This window comes from Poecilia reticulata, linkage group LG8 (assembly GCF_000633615.1).
Source record: "Poecilia reticulata strain Guanapo linkage group LG8, Guppy_female_1.0+MT, whole genome shotgun sequence".
Classification (NCBI taxonomy): Eukaryota; Metazoa; Chordata; class Actinopteri; order Cyprinodontiformes; family Poeciliidae; genus Poecilia; species Poecilia reticulata.
In genome coordinates, this window is record NC_024338.1 from 19087794 (window position 1) to 19110141 (window position 22348).

The following is a 22348-nucleotide window of genomic DNA, read 5'->3' on the forward strand; positions in this document are numbered from 1 at the left end:
TTCCATGTTTTTATGTCTTTAATGTTTTTAATTTCTTCTTCTTTCTTTTCGACGTTTTAATGATGTAATGTTTTTTGTTTTTTTATTTTTATTTTATTTTATTTTTTAAATCTCTCTCTTTCTCTGATTATTTCTGTTTTTATTTTAATTAAGTAAAGCACTTTGAAATGCCTTGCTGCTGAAATGTGCTATACAAATAACATTTGATTGATTGATTGATTGATTGATTGATTGATTGATTGATTGATTGATTGATTGATTGATTGATTGATTGATTGATTGATTGATGTGTACTTACTTGATGATGGAATTCGACAACATGTGATGTTAACTGCTTGTTTCATAATTGGTTACTGAAATTGTACCTGTGTGGTTGAAATAAACTTTTAAACTCAAAGTTGATGTAGAAAGTGAAATGAAGCTCTGAGCGTCAGGATCAGTTTTTGTTGAATCTCTTTCAGAGTTTATCTCTTCAGTGGAAACTGTGACTGCCCTCTGCCTCCGACTCTCCGTCCGTCTGAATCCGGCACGGCGCTCTTCATCAAGAAGCCCCACGCTGCCTGCGGCTCGGTGGCCGTCTTCACATACGACATCCTGCAGGAGTCGACCAAGCAGAGCCGCGGCCAGCTGGCCGTCATGTTCTCCGTCCCCTACGACTTCAACGTCTACTCCAACTGGTACGCTGTGGGGGCCTTCAGCAAGGACAAACTCTGCGACGAGGCGCTCTACAAGGAGATGTACTACGCTTCGCAGCGCGGTTTTGTCCGAGGGAAAGCCAAAGGGCCCAGTCTGACCCACAGAGCCGGCCATGTGACCGTCAGGGCCAGCATGTCCGACAGCTACCAACCCGTCCTGAAGGTGGAGCTCTGCGACAACTGAGACCGGCTGCTTCCTTCTGTCCAGTTTATCCAGTTTACCCTGGATGAGCAACACTGGAATCCAGTTAACCTGTTTCCATTTAACCAGTGACGGCTTCTTCTTCTTCTTCTTCTTCTTCTTCTTTCTCAATAAATCATTATAAACTGCATCTATACCAGGCATCCTGTGATTCCCAGCTTAAACAAAGTAAACCAGTTACCCTACAAGATATCCGTCCACTCTTCCCAGTTCAACAGGTTAACATTGTATAAACTTAATTGGAGTTTGACCCAGTATCGCCACATCAACCCTGATATTCTCTGTTCAGTGATGAGTCGTCTACAAAATCTGGAAATTCAGCATTTCTAAATTGGGTAGAAAAACTCTGAATGTTCCTCTGAATCTTTAAAACAACAAAGAATCTCCAACTGATCCAGCAGCCAAGTGAAAACACTCCTAAAAACTCAAAACTGCTATAAGAGAGACTTGGAAAAAGTTCCTGCTGATTTGAACATCAGCTAAAATGTGGATGGAGTTTAATTATCCAGTTATCCAGTTTTAAATGCTTCCAGTCGTCCCAGTTGAAAAGGTTAGCATGGTATAACCTTAATCTGAGTTTAATCCAGTGTCGCCACATCAACCCTGATAAATTTGGCAATTCAAGATTTCTGAACTGGAGAAAAAGACTTTTAGTTCCTTTGAATCTTTAAAACAACAAAGAATCTCCAACTGATCCAGCAGCCAAGTGAAAACATTCCTAAAAACTCAAAACTGATTACGCTCACTCTTTTAAATATTTTAACTTTGTTGAACTTGTGAAAATACTCTTATTACACCAGTCACAATGTATCACTCGTTTACTCTGTTTCTCTCCATCACTGTTTTAGTCTTACTTCGTTTCATTAGGAACATTGTCACTTTGTTCTGTTTTTTTTTACACTCTAACACTCTTTAATATTCTCATTTCTCACACCTGTTACACTTTATCACTGTTTTCCATTGTCTTGTTCACTCTCACATTATATAACATTCTCACTCTCATGAAAGAATGGGGGGGTGGAGGTGACAGTTTCAGGACGCAGCCAATATATAATTAAAATCATGATTAAAAATTTGAATAATCCCTTTAAATTTCAGGTTTTGTTGAGGTCATTTAATTTTTGCCATGCTTTTTTGTTCTCTGGAGGAAAAAACTTAATTTGAGAACCTGGTAAGGATACAAGAAGACAAATTTGAGCATGTGGTTGTTTCACTTCAGTCCCATATTTGACATGATTTCAGATCAATTAACTCAATATTTTACTACACCGACTTTCATATCTCTTCTGTTTATCTCACAGCTTTTTGGTTAAAAAAATAGGTAAATAAAAAATGCAAACCATTCCACAAATATGATGTTTCATAATTTATTTTCATATAAAAATAACAAAATTATAAATATTTAAATAAATAACAGTTTGTTCATAAATAAGTAGCACAAATAAGTAAAAAAAAAAAAAAAAAAAAACAATCGAAGAGGAGAGTATTGAACTGGTTTCAGTGGTAATTCGCTCAATGCTGCCCCCTTCTGGCTTTAATCCGGTTCCCCAGCTGGTCCAGTCGAATCAGGTCCTGTTCGGTTTCCCTCCTGAGCATCTCCCAGCCGTCTGTGCCGCCCTGCAGGAGCAGAACCCGGGTCAGTACACATGTCACTACTTCACTGAAATGTCAGACACTAAAAAAAAAAATATTCCCACTTGTTGAATTTTGTCACATTTCCTTACATCACACAACCACAAACTCCAGTGGATTTTTGGGGATTTTGCATAACAGACTGATACAATTAGTCCATCGTTGTCAAGTGGAAGGTTTTTAATTATTATTATTTTTTTTATAATGGCTAGAAATCTGAAAAGTGTGGCATGCATATGTGTTTGCCTGAAGTTTCTGTGAGGTTTATCTTTTCCAGGTTTTAACATCTACTGGCTGATTTTTTTCATCATCAGTGGACATGCATTTTGTGCTCTACTGATCTTCAGTTGGATTCAGGTCTGGACTTTGACTAGACCGTTCTAAAATGAATCTGATTTGAACTAAACTAACCTATAATACCTTCGGTTGGATGTTTATGGTGTTTGTCCTGGTGGAAGCTGAACCACCAACAGGTTTAAATCCCCACAGCATGATGCTGCCACCACCATGTGTTAGTAGCTAACAGTTCTGTGCATAACTTTACTACAAGCTGCTTTTCTGATTAAAACTCTCCTGTTATTCTAAATTACTGGTGTCTCAATTTTTCATCCTGGGGCACAAAGTGAGCAAATTTAAACTACATTTAATAAATTAAATGTTCAAATATTAGTTTGGGATTTTTTTTTTTAGTTGGCTGAAAAATAATCAAATATTTTATGGAATCTGTGTATCAAACATAAAAAAGGGCTTATTAAAAGAAAAACAGACCATTTTTGGGTCATTTCCATTCTTGAGTTGTGGTCAGGCCAAGGCCAAAATAAATCATTTCAAGGGCCACAAATGGCCCCCGGGCCACACTTTGGACACCTCTGGTCTAATTGGACGTCCATGTTTTGGTAGGTCTACAGATCGGCCAAACTCTCTTTTCAGATTCTTGTTTTCAAACATTTTAAACCAGGAGTTTTTCTGTCTCGTGTAATTTCACTGAAGTAGAGTTTAGTGGCTGTAATGTGAGAAAGTTCAGCAAGTTTGAAGTATTTGTACTTCAGAGGTGAAGTATTTGTACTCACAGGGTGGAGCAGAGTGTTATTCTCTAGTTTTCGGTAGTATCGCTTCAGTTGCTTCTCGTAGACCTCATAACGTTTGCTTGTTGTCTTGTTGTGTGTTGACTTCACCTGGAAAACACCAGAGCAGGTTGAGTCTGACATAAAGCTGAATTATCATCAGAATCTACACTGAAAAAACAAAACGGGTGATCCAACTTAAAAAACTTAATTTGTTCCAAGTAATCAGACTGAGTTCATCCAAGTTAGGCAGACATAAATAAATGAAGTTTGACAAACATAACTCGGTTACACAAACGTTAACTAGGGCTGTCAATGTTAACACGCTAATGCATGTGATTAATCTGAAAGTTACATTTTAATTGAACATCGTATTTTGACCTAAAAGCAGAAATTAAGCCGGTCGCTCAGCTGGATGAGGACAAGCGACTGTCGCCTTATTGCACAAGTTCAATAGGAAATGAATGAAGAAGGACATTTCCAAAATGGCCGCCTTTAAATATAAAAACCTGGAAAAACTGAGAATCTTCAGACATGTTTGGTTTGATATGGACAGTTTCCCAGGGCGGCATCAGAAAGGGGAGGACAATAAAACATTTCTCATCTGTCAGTGGTAACTAATTTGCTGTACTTTGTATTTTTTTTTATTTTTTGAAAGTTGGTTCTCCATTCTGTTTTTTCAGTGTAATTTCCTCTGATGTTAGCGTTGCGGCGCTGTTCCAGCTGCACTCACACACTCATCGAGCTCCAGGATCTGCCTGTTGATGCTCTCCAGGAAGTTGGTTGTCTTCCCGGCATCCCAGCAAGCCGCCGACGTGTTGCCATGGCGATACAGATTGTAAATATGCGCCAGACTGCATCTGATGAAGCGCAGCTGGGAGTTCTCCTGGAAACACAGAGACAGGTGTGAGCTGCAGCTCTCTGATTGGCTGACAGAACTGATTGCGTCGATTGATCAATCGATTGATCGACTGATTACCTCTCTCGTCTTCATGACCTTGTACAGACTGTCTCGGAATCGCAGATGAGTTGTGGTGGCGATCGGACATTTCTGGAAAATAATGAAACAACCTTGAATTTCTCAACGTCACACTTTAGAAACCACAGCTGCTTAACTGGTTGAACTGGTTGAACTGGTTGAACTGCAAACTTTGAAACGTCAAGCGTTGATTCTGACCACATCCACTGGGAGTCCCTTTAAGATGAGGGTGCTCAAAGTGCGGTTCAGGGGCCATTTGTGGCCCCAGGATTGATTTTTTTTCAATCATAATTCAAGCGTTAATAAAACAAATTAAGACAGAACTAGAACTTTTCAATTAAAATCTACTTGCCACACAAAGTGATCAACTTTTCTTCACAAAATCTGCTTTTAATTACAAATTTTCTAATTGACACTGATCCAGATGCTGATTTATTACTAAAGATAGATCAAATATTTTTTTCCGTTTTCTTCAATGGAGCCCAGAATAATAAACAAGCAGGAAAAAAAAAACATTTGAAGTTTTGGACTTATGGTCCCATTCCAATAAAAAAAACTTTTAATTAAAATAGTTCATGCTTACTTCATCACCGAGTAGGAAAAAAAAAATCTTTCAAAGTATTTTAGTAAACTTGAAATAAGACAAAATTAACTTACAAGTAACTTATCAGCAAAAAATAGAAACTTGTTTTAAGTCAACAATTCCTTAATAAGTGTGTAAATACAGAATTTAGGACATATTTGGATGAGAAATTTTGATTTAATAAGCTTTGTTTTTTTTCTACTCCTTTTCAAACTGGATATAGAAGTTTTGTTTCTTATGATAATAATTATTAAATATTTGGGTTTTCTTCACTTTTACTTGTGTGAGATAAATGAAGGTTTGATTTCAGGTAAATATTGATGAAGAACCAGTAATTATAAATGGAACAACTACTTTTTCAATTATTGACTTAAAACAATCAAAAAAGTTAATTTAGTTCTGTCTTATTTCAAGTACTGCAGGACATTTGCACCTAAAACTAGACCAGAAATACTCGGTAAGATTTTGTATTTTTGCATTGTAGTTTTAAAAAAATGATAATTTGTGACAAAAAGTTTGGACAAATCTAAAATACTTTTTGAAAATGCTTTTAAAATCCCTGAATGAATTTCATTCACGTCCAAACCACAGCTGATAATCCTGTCATCCGCTCTAAAAGGCCCTTTTGGACCCATGTCGGTACTCACCATGGACCTGACCAGAACCAGAGAGCTGTTCCTCAGGTCGTTGTAGTGGGTGAGCCAATCACAGCAGAGTGCAGAGGTCAGGACGCTGCAGAGGATGAGGATGGTTGCCATATTCCTGAACGTGGTGGGAGCCATGATGCAGAGGATGAGCTGAGTTGTGCTGACATTGTGTTGGTCTGACTGAAGACGATCATTTTTATTCCTGGAGACAGAAAACAGAAATGAAAAGAGGAAAAGTCCCACTTTCTTTCTGTGAAGACACATTCTTTCTGTCTTCACAGCGCCCTCTGCTGGAAACGGAATAAACTGCGTTCAAACTTTATTTCTTCATGCATCGGGTCTGATCGGCGACAGATCCCAGCTGGATCATCTCCAGGGTTCATTTCCTCTGATCAATAACCAATAATCGGGTGTGATTTGACTGCTTGTGTGAGTTCGAGCTGCTGATCCAGGATCAGCAGGCGGGATCGGGACACGTGGGAAGTTCCTCTTTTGCCATTCAGTTTCCAAACCTCACCGCAAGTGAAAACAATGATGGCGGCCTCTCAGTTTGTAAACAAAGTTACAAAAACTAAACAAACAAACAAAAAAAAAACACGAAACATTTGAAAGATTAACAAGCAAACTAAAGGCGGTGAAGACGGGATTGTTCTAGGCTGATTTGGACTTTGGGACTGATCCGAACTTTCAGTATTTTATTTCAATCAAAGTGAAAGGCTTTTATTTTGAAAGCTCCTCTTAGTGAACGTGATTACATCACTGTTTTCTGTTTCACAAACATTTGCCCTTCACTTTCTGATTGTGGAGGAAAAGTGACGAAACGACGTGACTTCATCTGAAAATAAAACATGAAGCAGCTGCAGATAATGACGCAATGATGAGAATATCTTTAATAAAATCAGGATATGAAACATCATTTTTACCAAAGCTACAGACAAAAAACTCTTTATCAAATGATCACAACAGAACATTTCATTCAAGATTTGAGTTTATCCCTTACAACTGACTGTGATCATTAATTTTTTAATCTGACAATTTAAGATCATTTGCTTTAGAGTTTTATATTTATATTTATTATCTGCGTCTCGGGTGACGTTTACAATCATAATCTTGGGAGAATAAATTAACTTTAGAAAAGACCGTCATAAAAGATTAGGTAGAGTCTCGATGTGAGGTTTGCGCTGTCGGTGCGCGCATGCGTAGTAGCGGATTGTGGGATAAATTTAACACCTTGAGATTTTAAGGTAATCTGGGGAAACCTGGGCGTCTGAAGGATCTCTGGTTCTTTTAGAACTTCTTGAATGAGTCGCTGAGTTCCGGTGCAATGAGCTAACCTGACCAGCAGGGGGAGACAAACTCCGCACATTCACGTTTCTATTTTGTTATTTTCTACTTTTATTTATGTTTCCAAAAATGCCAAAATCTTATCTTTATTCAGTTTGATGTGCAGGAATAGTATTAATTTATGAAACCCAATTTTTTCCTATTTATTTTGGGTTTGCTTCGATGTTTTTCTTTCAACGTATGGGTGGAGCACATTCACCTTAAAACCAGAATGTATTTAAGTTCAAATCATGTTAAAATGTAACGAATTGGTCTGTTTGACTTTCTTTCTTATGTTTTCCTTCTAGACTCTTCCTCTCTGCATTTATCTGCACCAAACTAGACCACTTCAGCGTAGAGACGCCATATTGTGAGTGGCAAATTTACCTTAACACACAGAAAGAGTCTGAGGTTTCTGAATAAAAGAGACAATAAAAGTTGCCTTCATCTGTCCCAGCAGTGTTCACAGTAAAAGATAAATATTCATTTTACTTGATGAGCAATAATAATATATTGGGTCCCACTTGTAAAGTTACAAAGTAAAAAATAAACAGCTGAAATTTAGTTTGTTTAACCTGTCATAAAAAAATGTGGGTGTTCAGTTTTCAAAGCTGGATTTTCACCATCTAATTAAAACAAAACTAACTTAGAAGTAAAAGTTCTTGTTGAATTATTTCATTTATAACATGGGAAATATTTTGTTAGAATGTAACTAGAACTTTTTCATCACTATTAAGAAATTATTGCATTAAAACAAGCTGCTATATCTTGCTGAAAAGTTACTTGTGACTTTTTTTTTTTTAATTCAAGTGTACTAAGATATTTGCACTAAAATCTAGACCAAAAATACTTGGTAAACTTTGTGTTTTTGCAGTGAAAAACTGAAAAACATCAAGAAACTCCCAGTGATGCCAACTGAAGGACCGGTTCTGCAGAGGCTGGATCACAAATAATCTCACCTTCATCAGTGGAAGAGCTGATTTCATTCTTCTCTGTCAAGCAGATTCGTAAACGACGGGTCCGACGCAGTGAGTATCCCTTCTGTTTGGGTCGTCTCGGCTTTGGTCGGTTCTGGTCGTGTTCGGTGGTTCCCGTTCTGGTTCGGTTGTCACATATCAGCATTTTTATTCTCCATAGTACCTGCATTTCTACTGGGATTAAAAATAAGGTTCTGCTTTATCTTGTTGAAGTGTGGAAATGTTTAGATCACTGAGCTGTTTCAGGTCTGAATGATTCTCAGCAAAGATCTAGTTGGGTCAACACTGCAAAAAACAATCCCCAACCTTACATTCATCTATTGATTTAGACCAAGACTGTGCTCACATTGCAATTTTGCAAAGTAGTTACCTTTTGTAATCCTTAATTATCACTAAGGATGATAATTATGATGTGCTTTGTAAAACGCTATGCTGCTTGTTGTGCTGGTTCAAGTCAAAGACTCAATGCTCTTCTGAACCTTTGTAACTAATTTGAAAAATAAACTGAACTTGATGTGTAAATAAATGGGATTAATAGGAAAGACTGAATGATTGACTTTCATTTGGAAAAGAATAATCACAATACAGTGTATGATTTGAGATGGATGGAGATGAACTAGAAATTGATAAGAACCTAAGTTGAACCCAAAGTCAATTCTCAAAGTTGGACATTGTGGTGGATCAAATTTGAAAAAACAATTGCCATGGCATTGTTAAAAGAAATGTTTGGATCGTTAATTAACGATCATCTGAATGAAGGGAAGGGCCTGTGACTCAGATGTCCTCATGACTTTTAAATGGTGTGATTGTAGGTTCTGTTCATCCAATCATGGGGAACTAAAGAAGAGTTTGGATGAAAGAAAAATTCAATAAACATCACAAAAATACACATTTTACCAAGTCATTTTGGTCTAGTTTAGTGCTAATATCTTAGAACTCTTGAAATAAGACAAATCTAACTTGCAGGCAACTTTCCAGCAAGATATAGCAGTTTGTTTAAAGTAAATAAATCCATAATATTGATGAATAAAATATAGTTCCATTGGCATTTAAATTAACTTATTATCAGACATTTTCCCCAAGTTATAGGTTAATTTATCTGCCAATGGAGCTGTAGTGACCATTTGTCCCAAAACTTAAATTCAAAAATCAACTCAAAACTCGAAGGTGATCAAAACAAAAGTGAATCCAACTCAAATAGTCACCTGATGCACCGTGGATTCTGGTTTACGCAGCACAAAAGATCAAAAGTCAAAATACAGTTTTTTTGGTTTTATTTTGCAATTCAGGCAAAAGGTTACAGGCTTCTGCTTCTATTCCTGTACCTGTTCTCTGACTCAAAACCGATGTGACTGATAGGCTGGTAAAAAACCTTATGACTACCCACATGCATAATAAGCTACCTAAAACCCAACAGGTATTTCACATGTTGGGATGTGAAATACCTACATCCCAACATGAAATTAATTAACTAATTAAGTGAATTCCTAATCAAAGAACTTATTCTAAATAGCAAATTAAACAAAATTCTAATTATAAATCAACTAGAAAATAAGCATAAAAATAAACTAAACAATTTAAATTCTAAGATTTAACCAAAAGAAAAAAAGGGGAAAATAGCTCCTATAGGAGCTATATTTTATTCATCAATATTAATGAATTATTTGCTTAAAAACAAGCCTCTACACCAGGGGTGTCCAAAGTCGGTCCTGAAGGGCCGGCATCCTGCAAGTTTTAGTTCTCTCCCTAGTGGTTGTAACAACCTCCTCAGCAAGTCAGTGTTCTGCTTAGGCCTCCAATGATTTGATGCAGTGTAAAACCAGGGAGAAAACTAAAACATGCAGGATGCCGGCCCTCCAGGACCGACTTTGGACACCCCTGATATACACCTTTCTGAAAAGTTACTTTTGAGTTAGTTTTGCGTTATTTCAATTGTAGTAAGAAATTTGACCAAAAATACTCCGTAAGATTTTGTGTTTTTGCAGTGACCAAGAGAAGAAGTCTAGTTGAGAATCAATGAATGAATTCCAGATGTTAATGGGAACTACTTGTTATTTTCTTGTTGACACAGTTCATTATTCTGGTGAACTGGACGAATTTCTAAAGTTCTTCTGTTTGTCTGTCAATTCAGCATTTTATCCCTGTCAGCCTGCATGAGTACAATTAAAAATCCCATTCAGGGTCCAGTTGTTTCCATTTTGTTTCCTGAACAGGTTCTGAAAATGCCTCTTCCAACTCAACGTCAGTGTACCGTGGAGATTTAGAACAAGAGCTCCAGCTTGAAGTTATGCGAGCCGCTGTGAGTTTTAACACACACACATACACGCACGCAGACACACTCACAGGTTCAGTTCGTCCATCATCCTTTTAGGAAGTGATTCTGTGTTTATCCTGGTTGGGACGCCTGAAACCAGACTGAGGTAGAGTTTGGATTGGCTTCTACATAAAACCTTCCAGTTGCTTGTTGAACAAAACAATTTAAATATCATTTATTAACTGTGCACTGCTTTGTGAGTGTTTTCGCTTCACTAACCAGCATAAATATGTCAGAATTGTCCTGTTGCTAATGCTAAAGCTTCTGCCAATGTTGAGATGGTAGCAACAAAACTCATTCTGTTCACATGCATTAATAAGGTCAATAAGACATTATTTGATTAAACTAGTGTTTTTCTTTCTCTTTCGCTTTGCATTCTTTGTAACTGGCTGTGTAAATACACAGCAACTATTATTAGTTGTATAATTGCTTTGGTTCAATCCAATTGCTCAAAACTAACTCGTTTTAAATGTGTGTGTGTGTGTGTGTGTGTGTGCGTGTGTGTGTGTGTGTGTGTGTGTGTGTGTGTGTGTGTGTGTGTGTGTTACATATATCTATATGTATTCACACTCATCGGTGATAAAAACTGCAGGTGTGTGTCTGTGTTTGATGAATTTTCATTCATTGGGTAGAGAATCCAGAAATTTTACTCAAGTAAGATATTTCATAATAAAATTAGTAAAAAGTACAGTGTCGTAAAATTATGTGTAGTAACATTTTTCAAAAAAGTTATGTAAATGTAATTGAGTAAATGTGACTAGTTACTACCCTGCGCTGCTTAAAACAAGCCTCTATATATTTCTGAAAAGTTACTTTTAAGTTAGTTTTGTCTTATTTCAAGCATAGTAAGTTATTTGCAAGAGAAACTACACAAAAATACTTGGTTAGATTTTGTGTTTTTGCAGTGCGAAGGTAGAACCACATTAAAAGTTGAAGGAACCTGCAGATATAAAACCAACAGCACCTTCAGTTGAATTGAATTTAAATCTCTTTGTTTTCTGTCCAGGGTTTATGCCTTTAAAGGAAACTGTGAATCGCCTCTGCCTCCAACTCTCCGTCCATCAGAATCCGGCAGCGCACTCTTCACCAAGAAAGTCTACACAGCAAGCGGCTCATCAGGCGTCTTTACGTACGATGTCGTCCACGAATCCAGCAAGGAGTACAAAGGTCGGCTGGCCGTCATGTTCGCAGTTCCCTATGACTTCAACATCTTCTACAACTGGTACGCCGTGGGAATCTTCAGCAAAGACAAGCTGTGCAATGACGAACTCTACACTGAAATGTACTACGGCGTCCAGCACTGCTTCATTCGAGGAAAAGCTAAAGGGCCCAGTTTGACCCACAAAGAGGGTGGAGTGACCATCAGGGCCAGCATGTCCGACAGTAAAAAAATGAATAGATGTTGATTTAATATCTTATTCTATGATATTAAAAAGTAATAGTTAAAAAAAATAATACGTTTGTAAATATGTTCATAAATACAGATAAAAAGTGCTAAAACTTCTAAAACCTGGGAAATATCCCTTTAGTGATTGCTTTTAGTGACGGATTAAACAACCAATAACTGGCACAGTCTGATTTCACATCAGCCAATCAGGTTGATTGTCCCGTCCCTTTAACTGAGGCGCTGAGATTTTGCTTAGATTGCGTCTGACACCTTGAGAGCTCAGATCTGACGGTTGTCCCGTTAACAGCCTAGAACAGGGGTGTCCAAAGTCGGTCCTCGAGGCCCGGCATCCTGCAGGTTTTAGTTCTCTCCCTGGTGGTAGTAACAACCTTTTCAGCTCGTCAATGTTCCTCTTAGGGCTTCTAACGAGCCATCATTTGATCCAGGTGTGTAAAACCAGAGAGAGAACTAAAACATGCAGGATGCCGGCCCTCCAGGACCGACTTTGGACACTCCTGGCCTAGAAGATTGTGTTAAATTCTTTGAAGGATCTTGGAAATTGTTAAGACAATTTTAAAATAGTTTCACAGAATATATAATTCAAAAATAGTAAATCTGTCTTTTTTAAATTAGATCTCAGAAAGCTTCTGTTCTGACAGCGGAAGCCGGAAAAATCCCCTGTCGTGTAGCATTGAAGCATCGGTGAGTAAACACGCACTCAGCCGAAGCCCAGTAAATTCGCTAAAAATTGGCTGATATACCTAATAACCAGGGGTGAAAGTAAGGGGGTACGGCAGGGTACTGCGCACCCCTAAAAGACTTAGCGTGGGTAGGCAGTACCTGCAAGAGAGGGGAGCGGCTGTCTGCTGTAAAGAATCAGTAGGTTCACTGAGCAGCCGCGACTGATTAGTTTTTCAAGAACAATCTAAAACACGACTTAATCAGTTATTAAATAACTTTTTTCCCATTTCATATTCTTTCTGAACTGTTCGTGCTTTGCTAGAGTAGGGCTGCAACACGTTTTGAGTCGATCTCGGCATTAAGTGACAAACTGAACGCAGCCAGGACGCTGAGAGCAGCACGTCCTCCTCTGATTGGCTTATCAAAACGTTAATAACTTTATTAAAGAACAACAAAAAAATCACCAAAACGTGTTCAAATTAATGATTCAACAACAATAATAATCTCAGTAATTATTGTTTCAACTAGGTGTTGCACAATTCTGTGGGTTTAATCTAATGTTTCGTTTCATTTTGTACGTTTGCAGCTCAGTCCCTCTCATAATCGGAAAAGCCGGGGAATGGCGGCGCTTTTGACATTTCTGACATTCGGAAAAATATGGTTTACTAATTTTAGCATAACTCCGGTTATACTTGGCCTATTAACACAATTTAAAAACTTTAAGCTCAAGTTGAAAGTGAGACTGAGGGAGGCGGAGTCTTGCTGCTACGTCGTAACAAACTAGACGTTAAAAAGAACTGGTTTAACGGATCCATACTCGCGGATGAAAAATCGATACTTTCCAAGGGCGGAAAATGTCGATATATATCGCCGAATTGATTTATTTATACAGTCCTAATAAGTATAAATGAAAAAAAATTGAGGTGCTGCTCATTTGTCCCTCTGCTGATTCAAATCTTTCTGGTTTGGTTTGTTTCATACTTTCTTAGGGAGTAAAGTGTGTTTTACTTTTGTTCAATCCAAAATAAACATGAGTCACCGTTAAAAACAAAACATCAGAGACATTCCAGCTGCCCAACAACCAAAGAACATCAAGAAACTCCCAATGATGCTAATTGAAAAACCGGTTCTGCAGAGGCTGGACCGTACCTGAATCTTATATATGTCAGTAGAAGACTCTGAGCTGTTTTTCTATCAAGCAGATTGCAAACGACGGGTTCTCCTCAGAAAGTCAGAAGCTGTGAGTATCTCCTCTGCTTGAAATGTCTTGTCTGTTTACACTTTTCTGACCATCTTTGGTTGTACTAGATGTACTCAGTGGTTCCAGTTCTGGTTTGGTTCCACATATCAGCATTTTTGTTCTCCATAGTTGTTTCTATATTTCTAGTAGGATTACCAATGAGGTTCTGCTTGATCTTTGTAATTATGAATGGTTAAAAAGATGTTTATATTACTCTGGAGTGACTGAAGAAAACTGAAGTTGTTTCCAGTGAAGTCTGAATGATTGTTATCAAGGACTGCAGATCTATTTTATTGATTCTAATAACAACAAAAGAACAAAAACAAAACAACAAAACAACAACAAAAAAAACTGGTTTAACTAAACTGGTTTAGTAAAATTGCTTTGACAAAACTTCTGGTATTTCCAGTTGCGTGCAGTCGGGATAGGCATCATAACGAGTAAAATTAGCTCCAGCAATGATAATATAAATCAGTGTGTTCACTTGTCAGTTTGATAAATTTGTTTTCTGTAAGATTTCAACATCTTAACGATCAAACTAGGGAACAGACTGTCAGTGTCATGTAATCATGCTCAGTGTTAGGCAGAAAGTGAAGTGCTTCACCGATAGGATAGGGGGCAGAACTGAGCCCCATTAGCACAATGGACATCAAGTGCTCTTCTTCTACTCATTGAACAGACTGGAGCCATTTGGACAGACACTGAGTAGTATTTACTTAACCATTTAGAAGAACCTCTGAAAAACTTTCAACTAATCCAGGTTGAATTTTTAATGTCAAGAGTCGTTTTCTTACTGTTGACAGTGATTCGTTTACTCTGGAGCAGGTGAACTGGATGAATTTCTAAAGTTCTTCTGTGTTTGTTTGTCCAATGAGCAAAGATTCAGCATTTTAACCCTGTCAACCTGCATGAGTACGATTCAAAATCCCATTCAGGGTCCAATTGTTCCTGAATATTTTCATTTTGTTTCCCTGAACAGGTTCTGAAAATGCCTAATCCAACTCAGCGTCAGTGCACCGTGGAGATTCAGAACAAGAGCTCCAGCTTGATGCTGTGTGAGCCGCTGTGAGTTGAAACACACACACACACACACACACACACGCACACACACACACACACACAGTTTGGGTCATCTTCATCTTTACAGATCAGTTCAGAGTTTATCCTGAAACTTGGATCGAAAACCTCAACAGTACCAAATTATCACCTCAATGTTAATTTGTGATGCATTTTAGATGCAATCTATGCATTTTAGGGAAGTCCAAAAAGGAGGACCAGTCCAGATGTTCCTGGTTCATTCACCATGAAGTACCCCAGGATTTAAGCCTCTGTTAAATCTCGGGGTAATTGATTTATGACAACACAGGTGGCTGACTGGAAACAAACAGAACTCAAGATTAAATTAACTAAATACAAAGGAATGGCAAAATCTTTTTACCATTAGTAATAAACTAAAATAAATAAAAGATTGTGGGCCTCATGCATAAACAGAGTGCACAGCTTTCAGGCTGAAACTTTGAAGTACGTGGAAATTCTGAAATTTGTGGAGCACAAATATCAACCTTTGTTTCATGCAGTATTACTACTAATAATGTACCAAATAATAATAGTAATAATACATTTTATTTAAAAGGTGCTTTTCAAGGCACACACATTATTGTGGGTTTCAGCAAATAGAAATAATTGTAGTAATTGTAACTGAACTAAAACACAAGAAATGTGGTCTGTAAAGAGAAAAAAATGTCTTTTATTCAGTGTATGTAAACTTCTGGTTTCAATCGTACCTCTTGTCAACGTTTGAAGGCAAGAGGTAAGACTATGAGCAGCAGAATCAGCACCAGGGTTGCAGTAACATGAATCTTTTTCTGCTTTTTGTCCAGGTTCCATGTCTATAGTGGAAATTGTGAGTCCCCTTTGCCTCCGACTCTCTGTCCATCTGAATCCGGCACCGCGCTCTTCAGTAAGAAAACCTTAGCGGCGAGTGGCTCAGTGGGGGTTTTCACCTACGACATACTCCAGGAGGCAAGCAAGGAGGCCTGTGGCCGGGTAGCTGTCATGTTCGCCGTTCCCTTTGACTTCAACATTTACTACAACTGGTACGCCGTGGGAATCTTTGACCAGAATAAGATGTGCAACGAGGACCTCTACATGGAGATGTACTATGGTGTGCAGCACAACTTTATCCGAGGAAAAGCCAACGGACCCAGTTTGACCCACAGCAATGGTCAAGTGACCATCAGGGCCAGCATGTCCGACAGCTTCCAGCCAGTTCTGAAGTTGGAGCTCTGCGACAAATGAGACTGTCTGCTTCTGTTAAACCAGTACCAGCAACATTTGATTTTATTTGACCAATAAATTCAAATTCATTTAATGATCATTTTTCTCTGTGGTGGTAGGTCTGGGTGTTATGAGCAGGAACTATGAAGTGACTTAAAGTGGAAAATACTTGTAAAATATTAAAATTTAAGCATGAAATACAAAATTGTGTGTGATGCAGCTGTTTGACATTGTGGGAATAGTAAACAAGTTTGCTTCATTTTATTATTTATTAGTTTATTAGTACTTCTTAAAGAAAAAAATGCAACCTTTGTGACTTTATGGAACTGTTGTGACTTTTTTACACTTATATGTTGTTCAGTATATTTTGCATGATAAGTGACTGATTTACAATTATATGTTAAGCATAATTTACATCATGATTATTATTAATGGGGCTGCACAGTGGCGCAGTTGGTAGAGCTGTTGCCTTGCAGCAAGAAGGTTCTGGGCTCGATTCCCGGCCCCGGTCTTTCTGCATGGAGTCTCCATGTTCTCCCTGTGCATTGTGGGTTTTCTCCAGGAGCTCCGGTTTCCTCCCACAGTCCAAAAACATGACTGTCAGGTTAATTGGCTTCTCCAAATTGCCCCTAGGTGTGAGTGTGTGTGTGCATGGTTGTGTGTCCTGTGTGTCTCTGTGTTGCCCTGCGACAGACTGGTGACCTGTCCAGGGTGAACCCGCCTCTCACCCGGCACGCCAACTGGAGATAGGCACCAGCCACCCTCCCGACCCCACAGAGGGACAAGGGTGTAAGAAGATGGATGGATGGATTATTATTAATTGACTTGAACATGATAATATATAATTACAAAGGTGAAGTGAAATATATTTAGGTGCGAGACATGATTTCTTTGAATAGAGGAAGTTTTTTATTTTGAAGAATGCTTAACAGGATCTGGTTCTGTTTTGTCACTATCTTGCTTTTGTTGATTTGGGTTGCATGGTTACAAACCGTTTTTTCTCTTCAATAAAAACTGAACAGAAAGGTTCAGTAAAAGACACACGAGCCTCCGTCTTGTTTGAAGAAGCTTTACTCCGTAACAAGGAACAGAAAAGAGCAGAATGCTTTTGCCGCTCAGCTCTCACTCTCTCAGTGGTCATTTCTCTTCAAGATGGCCGTTGGCTAGGAGGGAGTGTGTGGATCTTGCCTGCAATTTAAGTGGAAATCTATTGAACATCTCAATACAACTCAACATCCAAGCAAATGTTGAAGCTTTGCACTTTGATATTAAACTAATGTTTGGGAATGTAGGACCATTTCTGCCATTTCTTTTCATGTTAAGCACTTTTTACTGCATGTGCATGAACAACCAGCAAAGGCCTCGTTAACTACCAGGATTCTCAGCAGCTGGCCAGTAGCAAAATGGTTCCAAGTTTAGCAAAAATTATGGAAGAACTCAAGCTGTCGTTAAATGTCAGATGCGATTAATTGGAGAAATTCAACAACTGAAAGCAATCATCAAAGAAAAGGATGAGAAGATAGTAGAGCTGGAAAAAGGAGTGGAGGACCTGGAACAGTATGCAAGAATGGAGGACGTGGTGATATCTGGACTCAAGACAACAAACCGCACATATGCAAGGACAACAGCAGAAGACAATAAAGGGGAAGATGCACCACCAGATGAACTACTTTCCCTTGAGCAGCAAGTCATCAAGCTTTTCAGCAGCAAAGGGATTTTGCTGGACAGTAAAACTATTGCTGCTTGTTATACAATGCCTTCTTATATTATGTCTATGGGGCAGCATGCTTTAGAGCAGTGGTCCCCAAACTTTTTCCTGTGAGGGCCACATAACTTTTCCCTTCTCTGGTTGGGGGTCCGGAGTCAGTTTGTAACAGAAAAAGTGTTACACGTTTATCACCTGCGCTGCAGGAAATTGTTGATGGGGGGGTGGATGGGGTTCTCGATTCATTTTTACCCAGAAAGCACATGGGCAAAAACCGTTAGTGAAACGGTCACTGGGACTGACTAGTATATATTTCATTGAGGGAAACCTGGAATGCTGCGTTCATAACAAACACGTGTGTTCATCTTCTCTACAGCTAGCAAACAACCGTACTGATTAAGTAACATAAAAGTCAAGCAGTTCCCTAAAAGTCCAACAGATGGCAGCAATGCGCCATGCAAAACAAAACACCCACAGTTTACAGGACACACCTCCTGCTAAAGAGGAAGAGCCCCCTGGTGGCTTAAGAAAAATCCACATATAAACCGGAAAATACAATATATGAAAAAAATCTGAATGCTCTCTGTTATTGCTCAGGGGGCCGGACCAAATGTGGCGGCGGGCCGGATCCGGCCTGCGGGACGCAGCTTGGGGACCACTGCCCTAGAGACTTGGTGAGGCGTGCACCGAGGCTCGTGTAGCTGGATTGCAAGAAGAGGCTACACGGAGTTTCTTTATTAACCCTTTCAGGTTGAAGCGGCCAACCTGAGGTACGCATTTTTGTATTTTAGTTTTGTTTGTAAATAGAATGTTAAGAATTTGTCAAGTTTGTTAGCCACTTGTTTTTAAAGATGACGTAATGAGTGTTTTTTTTGTAAGTTAAGCCACTTTATTGTAAATGTTTTTCTGTAAAGTAGCTGTCTATTCTTTATGTGAATGTCTTTCTGTAAAAATGTATTTTGTGTTTTGTACAGTTCTCACTGCACAGTTATTAAATGCCAGTAACTATTGAAGAACGCCTTGTGTCCGTTTTTTTGCCTGGAGGGAGTTATATGGCAAACATAATCATAAATTTGATCATATTGATAATATTAATACAATGTTTCTGGGAATAGTGAGTGAAAGTGATGTAATAGACGTAGTTAAAAAATTTAAAAACAAGAAATCCAAAGACTAATGATATTGACATGGCTATCGTGAAGGAGGTAATTTACAATATTACTAAACCTCTCACTTATATTTGTAACAGATCATTTTTAACTGGAACTTTTCCTGATAAAATGGGGAAAGCAAAAGTTTTTCCAGTCCATAAAAGTGGTGACAAGCAAATTTGAACAAATTACAGGCCAATATCATTGCTACAGCAATTTTCAAAAATTTTGAAAAATTATTAATAAAAAGGTTGGACTCCTTTCTTAAAAAATAATATATTGAATGAGCATCAGTATGGCTTCAGGAACAACTGTTCCACAATGTTAGCTGTGATGGAGTTTGTGGAACATGTTGCTGCAGCAGTTGACCAGAATTTGTCTGTGATTTGTTTGTTTGCTGATATGAAATTGAAGAACAACAATAAAGTGATAGTAGGAACATTTACACTCAAATATGAAGGGAACTAAAGGAACTGAAACTAAACAGCTGTGTAGCCATGAGAAAATCACTAAGAAGTGAGGCTAGAAAGAAAAAAGGCTCAGTCTTGCCATGGAGCATAAAAATTGTACTCTGGACTAATGTAAGGTCAAGTGAGTCAAGATTGACCTTTTTCTCGAGTGATGTTCACATCAGCATAAGAGGAGAGGCAAGATGAAGTGATGGAACTAGTATCTACTATAGCAGCCTGTGGGGGCAGCGCTACAATCTGGGGTTGGTGCAGTTGGTCAGGTCAAAGTAAGAGCAAGAGGGCAGCTGACTACCTGAAGATACTGAATGACCAGGTTATTCTATCATGCTTCTTCCCTAATGCTACCAAAATGTTCCAAGATGACGCCAAGCTTCATCGAACTGAAATTGTGAAAGAGATATTTGAGGAGACATAATTTTCCCACAAGTATTGCCTTCCACAGAGTTCAGACCTGAACCCTATTGAGAATCCTTGTGATGTGCTGAAGAAGGCTTTGAGCAATAGTCAAACTCTCCCATTATCATTACAAGATCTTGGTGAGAAATTAATGCAACACAGGATGAAAGTTTGGCTTGTGATATTGCAGAAGCTTATCGAAACAATGCCACAGCAAATGTGAGGTAAATAATCAAAGTAAGCTACACAAAATATCAGTGAGTGACCTTTTTTTAGTGGCAACTCAGTGTATTAGTGTATCTGCCTCTGCTACCCTTACTTTGAAGACCGCTGTTTGTGATCATTATTTGATCATGTCATGAGTTATAGTTTTGGTGATGGTGAGGATGGATGCGGTGGACCCAGATTGCAGAGTAAATGATGGTTTTAATGGTGATAACAAAGGGTACAAAAAGTCCAGGCTGGACAAGTGAGCATATAGGGAAGGAACTCACACATTGGTAGCTGTTGGGTTCCAGGTTGTGGGGATTAGTGTTTCCTTTTCAGTTCTTCACCAGTCCACCAGAAGGAGCCATTGGGTCACTCGGCTGGAGAGGGCGTGCCTGCAGGCTCTCAACAATCCACACCTGAGGGGAATCATCGTCTGGAGGAGTATATGAGCAGCAGACAGCCAACACTTCCATGCCAGTGTGTTTGCCAGTTTTTGGTACCGTAGCTCCTCAGTGTATTTGGTCTAAAGTCATCTTGTGTTTTGACCAGAGTTTTTTCAGACTCTCACCCTATTCTTGTGACTCTCCATCAGGAATCCTTCAAGGCCCTTGGGGTTGGTTTCCTTAAGTCCACCAGTCCAGAAGAAACCTTTTCCGTGACGCCTCTGCTGTCTGCTCTGCAGGTCCTCTGTGGGGACATATCTGATCTGCCACCCTCCAACGCCTGGTCCTTCTCCAGCCTGCCTCCATTAGCTCTCTCTTCTATCTGGAACCACGTACCTCCACCCGTCATCTTCCTCTTGTTTTTTCAAGTAAGAACAGAACTCCTGGCCATTGGTTATCTCCTTTTTTTCACCCCCTGTAAAACCATCTAACCTCTCTCTTCCCTTGTGTGCAGGCTCACCCGGAGTCCGACCCGCTGACCTCTCTAGCCGAGCTTCGTTTTTGTATTTTGCAATAAACATCCTTTTACATCCATCTCGCTGTGTTTCTGTATGTGGGCAAAAAGGATTAGACCCATCATGACAGTAGCAACTGGAACAAAACTAGCCAACGACAGAGACACGAGATATGACACGACAGACATGACCAGGATCCGACAAGGAGCAGGGAACCAGTGGCGCAACTACACATTATTCAGGTGGATGCGAAAACATGGATCAGCGCTCCCCCACCATGACTTTTATGGTGGAGAGCGACGCTCACTCGCTCTCCACCCCCCACCGAAGCGACGATACGGGGAACACAAGGGGTAATCAGGGAACAAGACAAGCTGGGAGCAATCGGGCAGATGAGACAACACAGGAACTAAATTGACACACAGAAAACCAATTTCTCAGATCCCTGCCTTGATGATTGGAAGACCCAGTTCTTTACAATTAATTTAAACAAATGACAAAATCCAAAACTGAGTCAGGGAAGTGGGATGTTGACCCGAGGAGACAAAGTTCTGGTAGTTGCCCTTGCAGCCAATTGAATCCACCAAGGAACTAATGGGGTCGGTCCAGTGGTAGGAGAATCTTTGGTCACTAAGGTAGGAATCCAATGACAGGATCCCACAGTACAGCTTGGGAGACTGTAGTACGCTTGGGAGCAGTAGCTTGAGGGAGACTTCATGGGCCTCTTCTGAGAACTTGGGAGCAGGAACATGGAAGAATAATGCATGTCATTGGTTATGGTTGAGGGGACAGCAGCAGCTTGAGGCAAAATGGAGTGGGCTCTTGGTTTCTGAGATGGGAAACAGACTCTGGTGTTCTGAGGCAAGATACTTGGGTGAACTGAGTTGTGGAAACCTACAGGAAGGCCTCAATCTTTTGCCACCAAACAAAAAGTGAAAATAACTGCTGAATGGAAAGTTGGATTTCTGTCAAATTTTTAAGATTTCCTGCTGGACTCATTCTAAAAAGGACTAAAGGCAATTTGGAAGGTTCACCACATACCAAATGCTGGATACTTTCAAGAATGGTGTGAGAGCGTTGCCTAGTGCAGTGTTTTTCAACCACTGTGCCGCGGCACACTAGTGAGTGATCATCAGGTGTGCCGTGGAAATGATCCAATTTCACCTACAGTACCGTATTTTCTGGACTATAAACCGCCACTTTTTTCTTAAGCTTTGAACCATGCTGCTTGTAGCCCGGTGCGGCTTTTCTGTGGATTTTTCTTCAACCACCAGGGGGCTCTTTAGCAGGAAGTGAATCATTCGAAGTCAAAATTGGAAATCAAAGAAGAACGCGCTAATTTTCATTTAAAACAAGCACATGCTAGCAGCAGGCACGACAGAGAAATGTTTTCAAACTCATATGATGCAGCGTCTAAGTTGAAGGCTATCGATCTGGCTGTACAGGAGGGAAACAGAGCCGCTGCACGTAAACTCGGCTTGAACAAAACCATGGTTCGGCTTTGGAGACGGAGTGCT

At 39.3% G+C, this 22348-nt stretch overlaps 3 protein-coding genes across 4 annotated transcripts in view; 2 read left to right on the forward strand and 1 right to left on the reverse strand.

Annotated features, from left to right (window-relative positions):
* Positions 1-2241, forward strand: part of LOC103469017 (DELTA-sagatoxin-Srs1a-like) — a 6451-nt gene extending 4210 nt beyond the window's left edge. Inside the window, exon 3 of the mRNA XM_008416470.2 lies at positions 462-2241. Within this exon, the coding sequence (XP_008414692.1) occupies positions 462-879 (418 nt within the window). The 3' untranslated portion in view covers positions 880-2241. The remainder of the gene's footprint in view (positions 1-461) is intronic.
* A 101-nt stretch (positions 2242-2342) lies between these two features.
* LOC108166497 (interferon a3-like) lies at positions 2343-6081 on the reverse strand. The gene is made up of 5 exons (XM_017306220.1): positions 5803-6081; positions 4573-4644; positions 4327-4479; positions 3600-3704; positions 2343-2514 (listed from the first exon to the last, which is right to left on the reverse strand). The coding sequence occupies exons 1-5, from the start codon at positions 6064-6066 to the stop codon at positions 2410-2412; spliced, it is 699 nt and encodes a 232-aa protein (XP_017161709.1). The 5' UTR covers positions 6067-6081; the 3' UTR covers positions 2343-2409.
* A 6221-nt stretch (positions 6082-12302) lies between these two features.
* On the forward strand, positions 12303-16206 carry LOC103469019 (DELTA-sagatoxin-Srs1a-like). Of its 2 annotated transcripts, XM_008416474.2 has the most exons (4): positions 12303-12505; positions 13687-13724; positions 14704-14789; positions 15605-16206. In XM_008416474.2, the coding sequence occupies exons 3-4, from the start codon at positions 14713-14715 to the stop codon at positions 16020-16022; spliced, it is 495 nt and encodes a 164-aa protein (XP_008414696.1). In that variant the 5' UTR covers positions 12303-12505; positions 13687-13724; positions 14704-14712; the 3' UTR covers positions 16023-16206. The 2 variants fall into 2 exon arrangements, with proteins under 2 accessions (XP_008414696.1, XP_008414697.1); XM_008416475.2 differs by lacking the exon at positions 13687-13724.
* The last annotated feature ends 6142 nt before the right edge of the window (positions 16207-22348 follow it).

What these genes read in the sequence shown, in the direction of transcription:
- LOC103469019 (XM_008416474.2), top strand. Translation starts at nt 14,713, where the DNA reads ATGCCTAATCCAACTCAGCGTCAGTGCACCGTGGAGATTCAGAACAAG. An exon ending in TTGATGCTGTGTGAGCCGCT is followed by an intron (nt 14,790 to 15,604) that starts GTGAGTTGAAAC and finishes CTTTTTGTCCAG; the next exon opens with GTTCCATGTCTATAGTGGAA.
- LOC108166497 (XM_017306220.1), bottom strand. Translation starts at nt 6,066, where the DNA reads ATGTGTCTTCACAGAAAGAAAGTGGGACTTTTCCTCTTTTCATTTCTG. An exon ending in TGGTTCTGGTCAGGTCCATG is followed by an intron (nt 4,645 to 5,802) that starts GTGAGTACCGAC and finishes ATTATTTTCCAG; the next exon opens with AAATGTCCGATCGCCACCAC. An exon ending in AGGTCATGAAGACGAGAGAG is followed by an intron (nt 4,480 to 4,572) that starts GTAATCAGTCGA and finishes CTGTGTTTCCAG; the next exon opens with GAGAACTCCCAGCTGCGCTT.